Source organism: Colias croceus, chromosome 3 (assembly GCF_905220415.1).
Source record: "Colias croceus chromosome 3, ilColCroc2.1".
NCBI lineage: Eukaryota > Metazoa > Arthropoda > Insecta > Lepidoptera > Pieridae > Colias > Colias croceus.
The window spans coordinates 3,730,722-3,738,376 of record NC_059539.1 but is presented as its reverse complement, the minus strand read 5'-3'; the positions used below and the strand labels follow the sequence as shown (position 1 = coordinate 3,738,376).

At 36.2% G+C, this 7,655-nt stretch overlaps 1 protein-coding gene across 1 annotated transcript; it reads right to left on the bottom strand.

Annotated features, from left to right (window-relative positions):
- Window positions 1–2,293: 2,293 nt before the first annotated feature.
- On the bottom strand, window positions 2,294–4,193 carry LOC123706172 (transcription factor Sox-21-B). Its single transcript, XM_045655337.1, has one exon. The coding sequence runs from the start codon at window positions 4,060–4,062 to the stop codon at window positions 2,950–2,952; it is 1,113 nt and encodes a 370-aa protein (XP_045511293.1). The 5' UTR covers window positions 4,063–4,193; the 3' UTR covers window positions 2,294–2,949.
- Between the last annotated feature and the right edge of the window lie 3,462 nt (window positions 4,194–7,655).

The window sequence follows — 7,655 nt, the reverse complement described above, 5'->3', positions numbered from 1 at the left end:
AAACTTCAATGTGCAATGTTGAGAAATAGTATACGTATTTGTTATTGCCAATATTTCATAGAAGTTAGTATAGTATTTCATCTGACTGTAATTTCATGCGTGGATGCTTATTATATGGCCCAGTAATTGATATGACACATTCTAAAATAATTAAGTTTAAATGGTTGACAACAGTAACTTCGTGGAAGATAGATAAAATACACTAGGTACGAATTAAATGAAGGCATATGGGCAGAGATGTTAAAAATATGTTTGAGATGTAAATTTCTTCTTAGCTATTTTTTGTAAATTGTATCTTCGTACTTAGTGGGAGACTATATTAGTACCTAGTTCAAAATTCAAACTAACACAAGACGTTGAAGACAATCATTGCGTGATAAGAGCATAACAGTAATCAGTGATATGTCGCCAAGCGTGAGAGAAAACAATGCGGTGCCGTGGGAACGTGATTGTCCACCCTCGGCCGCGGGTTCGACGCCCGGTGGGGTGCGAAATGCGTTCTTATATCCGGGTTTTGTGCCTCGATATTTGAGACATGAATTTATAATAACTCATCATGTTATTAATAATATGCAAACTTCTATAAGTACATATTTTGGTGAGGCACATAATATTTTTTATGAAAATCGTCAATATAATTTTTATAAGATATTAGGTATAATGAGATTGAAATAATAACGAATATTTATGGTTTAGGTATATGCATTTCTGTGTGTACGTAAATAGTGGTATTAATAGATTGAAATCAAAATTGTCAATAGGTACCAAAAAAATGTAAAAAATAAACAAGATGAAAAAAATATGTTGATTTTTTTCTGAATAACAAGTGACGTTGATAAATTTAATCATAATCTATTATGTATTTCAAAAAGCTTTATTCACAGGAAATTATAAATATAGCTTTTTGAAAGCTCTGAAAAAAATATTTAATAAAATATAGACCGTATGTTTTTTCAATTACACATTGATTACAATAGTACTTTTTATGTGTATTTTACTAATACAGATATCTAGATAGACGAGAAATAAATTAATCTTAATTTTTTCTGAAAGAACAGCTTTAAAACTAAAATTGTATAAAATTTAATTAAATGGTTGTAAAACACACCCATAATCTTATTTGCTTTATCTTGTCATGGTAATATGTTTACTAACTACAAATTCCGGTTGAGACCACCTCAAACCAGTTATTTTCATTTAATATATTTTGTGAGTCACTAAGACCTCAAAATCATTCACGTAATTGAAAATACACATAAACAAAGTCTAGGGATATTTTGTATTTTAGAAATATCTATAAATCTGTGGTCTGTGGATAATTCTGTGAAATTGTACCTAAATGGAAGATTTCATTTATTTTATTATGTTATTTATTTAAAGGTCTTTTATGCAAAATAAAATCATTTTACATAGTCTTGGGATAATTTGTAAAAAACAAAATATCCCTAGACTTTGTTGATGTGTAGAATGAACACTGGGGCGTTATCTCCCAGAGGAAAAGTGCCCGAATCTATCAAATACGAAGGTATTTGATTAAATTCACCCCTTGTGTTGACAGATATATATTGAATCCAACATAATACCCTACTTAACCACATTTGCATGTTAACTTACGTAGATTTGATTTAGTACTCTATGTTGACCAGTTTGCAAGTATCGAGATAACTAAACTTGTGTAAATAATAATTGTAAAAAATATAGGTAATGATTAAATGTAAAATTAAAAAGGTATTTACTTATGCGTTATATTATTGTGTTGAGTTGGGTAGGTACATTATTTTAATAATTAATTGCAGTTTCTTTCTTCAATTATTAGTCAAATGTGAATACTTTATTGTAATAAATTGTACTTTTCTACTTTGACATCTTGTTTGGTGGCAAATTTTTTTTAATTGTTCAATACGTGTGTTTACGATACATATAAAGTATTTTTTCACAATAAAAATTTAAAAGGGCATTTCAAAGGTAAAATCAAGTAATTAATTGAGCAGAACACATGAATATATAGGCAATTTAATTCAATACAGATTTATATTTAAAAAATAAAATTACTTTTAATTACCTACCTACTTATACTACAAAAGAATATTAGGAAGGTATAATAAAAATCATAGAAAGTTAAGAATGAATAGTATGACGCGTTGAAATCTTTTATACGATTGATAAGTGCATAATTTTATCTGTAAAATATTTTAAAAGATAACATCACGTAAAAAGAATGTATCACTCATGGATAGTGTGTGTAGTAATTTTTGTGTGTGGGTTGTTTGGGATAATGGAACAAAACAGCATATTACAATTTTAACGCGTCGTTTATTGATAACTTCATCTTCTTTTCAATATACTTTTGTGTCCACTGACTATATAACACTCACTGTACATTTTCGTATTACAATATTTTAGTCTTTCGAGGCTCTATAACTTTCGATTCGATATAACAAATACTTTGTACAATACACGACGGGTCCGAGTGTTCGCCGTGGCACGTCTTAATACTATCTACCTACGATTATCCACTAACTCCAACTTCTCTAGCTTTAACACTATATTTACAATTTGATCAAAATTTTTTTGGTATTCAAATAATCTCTTTCTCTACATCGTCTCTCACGCAAATATCACTCCGCAGCCTTCCGTCCGCACGACACAACTTAGAATATTTTAACTTAAAACCATGAAAAAATACAATAATCGTAATATAATACAAGATTAATCAACAACATTAAATTGAACGTTTGGCCGACGGCGGACCGATATCTAAAGTCAACAGTTCGCGCAACACTAACAGAAGCCGTTCCCGGCTACTTATAAAACAAATAAATTGACATACCTAGAAGTATGTACGGCTGGGTTTAACGATCACTGTCCTAACGCGATTGTAAGTCACTGAGGGCGTGCGACGCGCGCTCATAGCGGCGGGATGTCGATGTCGCACGCGAAGGGTGATTCTCAGATGAGCGGCATGGCGCGCTCGTTCGCCGCCGCGTACCGCTGCTCGTCGGGCACGTGGTACATATTGATGATGTGGCTGAGGTCCTGCTGCCCGTACTCGCGCTTCATGGCCAGCTGCTCGTGCGGATGCCCCTGCGGAACGTGCCCGTACTCGCGCTTCAGCTGCGCCGTCGGCTCGTGGCTCACGAACTCTCTCTTGAGCCCCGGCGGCCCGGGGGACACGGGCTCCGACTTGGCCGACGAGCCGCTCGGTGAATGCGAGGCGCAGGACGCCGGCAGCGCGTAGCCTCCCGGCGAGCCGGGCCCCAGCCCGTACGCCGAGGGCGAGGGCGGCTGCGGGAGGTACGGCGATCCTTGGCCACCTCCGTAGTAGCCGCCGCCGTATCCGCCTTGTTGCATCTGCGATACGTCGTAACGGGGATATCCATACGCTTGCTGTTGATATGCACTGGGATCGTGCATCATGTATCCATTGGGCATGTAACCGTTTGGAGTCATTTGATAAACGTCGCGCGGTTGTTGCGCCGACGGGGCGGCCGTTCTTTGCGCGTCACTGGCACCCAATAACGCTCCACCTCCTAACGGATATTTTTCCTGTTTTTTGGCGAGGGTCTTCGTTTTCCGCCTCGGTCTATATTTATAATCGGGATGTTCCTTCATGTGAACGGCTCGCAATCTCTTAGCTTCGTCGATGAACGGTCGCTTCTCAGATTCAGATAAATCTTTCCACTGTGCACCTAGGCGTTTTGATATTTCAGAATTGTGCATTTTAGGATTGTCGGAAGCCATTTTTCTGCGTTGCCCGCGCGACCACACCATGAACGCGTTCATCGGTCGCTTGACACGTTCTGCGTTAGAGTTCTTACTGGTGGTGTTGTTGTTGTTGTTTGGCGGTTGATGGTGTTGTTGTTGGGGCTGCGCGTGGTGCTGGGGCAGCGGCTGGTGCTGGTGATGCTGCAGTGGCTGATGCTGGCCGAGCGGCTGCTGCTGAGGCAGAGACATCATGCCTCCGAGCGCGCCCAGCGAGCCGTAGCCGTGCTGGAGCGCGTGATGCGGCGGCACCGTGGCATGCAGGCTGCCGCCTTTGAGATCCGTCTCCATCGTCAACATGTCGTCTTCCTGCGGCGCGTACAGCTTGCCGATCCTTCGTTCACGGTACACAACAAGAGAACTGTCGGTCGCTCACATGGACTCGCGGCGGTGCGCGTCGGGGTACGTGTCGCGATACCGTACGGCGCGAAGGCTACGTGCGTTGTGAGGTGGTCGACGGCCGGGCGGCGGTGCCTGCGGAGTCCCCCCCGCCGCGGCCCCGGGCCCGCCCGCGTGCCGCGCGCGCCAATGGCGGCGCTCCGCTGGCCCCGCCCCGCCCGCGCGCTCCCACCCGCCGCGCCCTGCATTTTTAATCGCGTGGCGAGCGAGGCGATCGTACGGCTCGTCCGCACCGCCTCATGCAAATCACAATTTCTGTTTGCCGACGGTGTTTGATCCTTCTTGACCTCAGTTTTATGATGTAAACAATATGTTATCTTTTTCTTTATTGAATGTATGTGAATTGAAATTTCTAAGTCGAGCTCTTTTGTACCTACATTATTTATGTTTTCAGATTTTTAAAAATGATATTAAAAAGCTAGCAACCGAAGACATCTACTAATTTAATATGATCTTCATTTATAAAATGTCCTTAACGCATGATTAAAGTATAAAAGAGTTATTCAGTAACAATAGAACAGTTTACACAGTTGGCACGGCTAAGGTCAAGGCTCTGAACACCAGAGTGATAAGAATGAAACGCCTATATTGTTTTGGAGAATCATTGATGATCACTTACAATAAACTTCTTTGTTAGAATCTGACAATAGCTACTACTACTCAATTCAGCCACTAGGTAATTCAATTGTTGCATAATATATCTACGTATGTAAACAATCAATAATTTGAAATCTTTTATTTTTGCAAGACAAAGCATTGAACTCTTACAATAAGTGACTGTTTTAAAAATTTACTTTAGTCTTTCTTGAGGAAAAATAGGAATTTATCATTTCTCTTCGTTAACATAATTTGAGAATATTGTATATTCTTGGCAATTTCCGTATACCTAAGTAATTGTTTATGTAGGTATCTGGATAAATAGGTTTTCAAGTAGGAAGACTAGGTAGTTCGTAGGTACCTACCTACATACTTTTAGCGTTAGAAGGTTATTTTTAATGCAAAAAGAAATAAAAACAATATTAAAATAGTTTGCCCAAAGATATATATCTACTTATATTTCTTACATTGTTATAAAACATACTTACAAAAAGTATGTATCTACCTATATATTTTTATCTATTTCTTGCCATAGCAACAAATCTGACTTACCTAGATACCTACTAAGTATTAGGTAAATTATATAAGAATTAGATACATTAGTATTTAAAAACTCTCTTTAGGTTTTTTATTGAGTTATTTATGAGAAAACTTGTATATGGATATGTCTATAGATTTACAACAAGTTTTAATAAATGTTCACTTATGTAGGTAAAAAAATTTTTTTTAGCAATAAGGCCGCCTATTATACCTACACTTTTCAATTTTTATGTAAGTATTCATTTATTTAAATTTCTCTTACATGTACAATGAAGTGTCATAAATAAAAAATTAAAGATATATTCCACGAGTATTACCTACCTACCTATTATTATTGAAGATGTACCTATAGGTAAAATATGAAATTAATATCTATGTATCTAAGATAGGTAGGTACATCAACCAATTGTCTAGTAGGTACCTACATACTTATATTATTGAAATTTATTGCAACTAAGGTACGTACCTACTATATAATATTCTACTCAAAAATTCAGTCTAAGTATATTGAAATCTATTGCAAATTGCAACTTAGGTAGGTATCTAGGTACTATAAAATATTCTTCAAAAAATTCAACGAATTAAAATGTACCTACAGATTACTTCAGTAGTCAATTGGCATAAATTATTCAACTAAATGTTTTATTTATCTCATAACATTGTAGGTATGTTAATAACGGTACATAACAAATGGACAAAGGGTTACTCAGGTACAATTCTGGGAATCTTTAATTTCTCTAGAGTTACTAACTCCAAGAAGGACCCATTGTTTCAAGCATTCCCGTAACTGATATCTATTTGAGATAATCTATTTTAAAATAGACAAATATTTCTTCATTTGTAAATTATTAATTAGCCGGCGGTTTTGATACTTTCACTGTTATTATAAACATCTGTGTTAGCTTTATTTAATCTATTTATTGCAGACATTAGCGGAAGATAACCAAACTTATTTATAGGTTAATGCCTGAATGTTGGTAACCATATCATACCTACATGAAATAGTTGTTAGGGCTGAATGTTGGTAGTAGCTTTTAACCACATATTTGAAAAAGTATTTGCTATGGAGTGGATGGAGGAAGGGTGGTGATGGGATGAATGCAAAAATAATACAACAACAATTATTTAAACATGACAAGTGCATGTTAAGTTTATTATGTAAATAAAAATCATTTCAGGAAAAATAAATGTTATACACACTATTTATAAAAGCACCGAATAAAATAGGTATTCAATATTCATAATAAATACCTATTATTTATACATTTCTTTTTTCATAGGATTTGTTACCAGCATTAAAAGTGATTTTTTTTAGCTTTTTTAAAATTACAAAAACTTTTTGATAAATATACCTACCTCCTTGCTAAATAGGTACATAGAAGTAGGCACACATATCGTATGATTGTCTATTGTAAAGTTTTCTATAGGTTCCTAACTTCCTAGTTCCTACCAGGTATGAGAAAATAAAATGAGACTGGTAGGTAGGTACTGTTATTTTTTATCACTCAAAAAAAGGCAATTCATTAATTTGTAACTTTTACCATTAAAAAAAAATAGGTGGTCATTTATAAATTCAAGAAGAACCATTACACAATTCAACTTGTCATTTTCTTAAGAACACTACATTGTAAATTAAATATTTGTACCTAGGTACAAACGAGAAAAAATTCAATTTCCCAACTATAAAAACGCAGTTATGTATCACATTATTCTACAAAAGCGCTCATTCACACTCGACGGTAATTTAAGTGCAGTAAAAATATCGAATGTTGGGTGCAAAAAATAAAATTTCACACCTCCGAACAACTGAAAACCACTAGTGACAACGCATCGCGAGTCATTCAATAATTGCTGGTGTTAAATAAAAAGCGAGCATCAAACACTCTAGGCGTCCTAATTGGTGCCAGGTGTCACTAATGACAACCGCGAGTGGCGCGAGTGTCGTTGCAAATTAATAATTATCACGCCTGGCAACACCGAGGTGACGCGACGCCGCAATATGGCCGCCGTGCATTGTTGGCGGGAATCGTTGGTTTAATTTCCCAATTATCAATTTGTCGTAATGACTAATTTTAAGTTTTAATTGCAATTTTATTTCAGCTCTTCATTACCGGTGCTTTTATAATTAAAAATTCCGTCTTGCGGATGTTATTTTTTTTACTGCTAATTTGGTATTGAGTGAAAATGGGATAAATTTTTAAAGTTAGTTATTTTTAATTAAATCTTCAATTTACAGGTACATGTCATTTTAATTAATAGACATAAAAGAAGAAAAACAATACCATAAAGGTTTGTTTTACATCGTCACATACAACTGTGAAGACAGACAAATATCGCTCTTATAGAAGAAAATCACC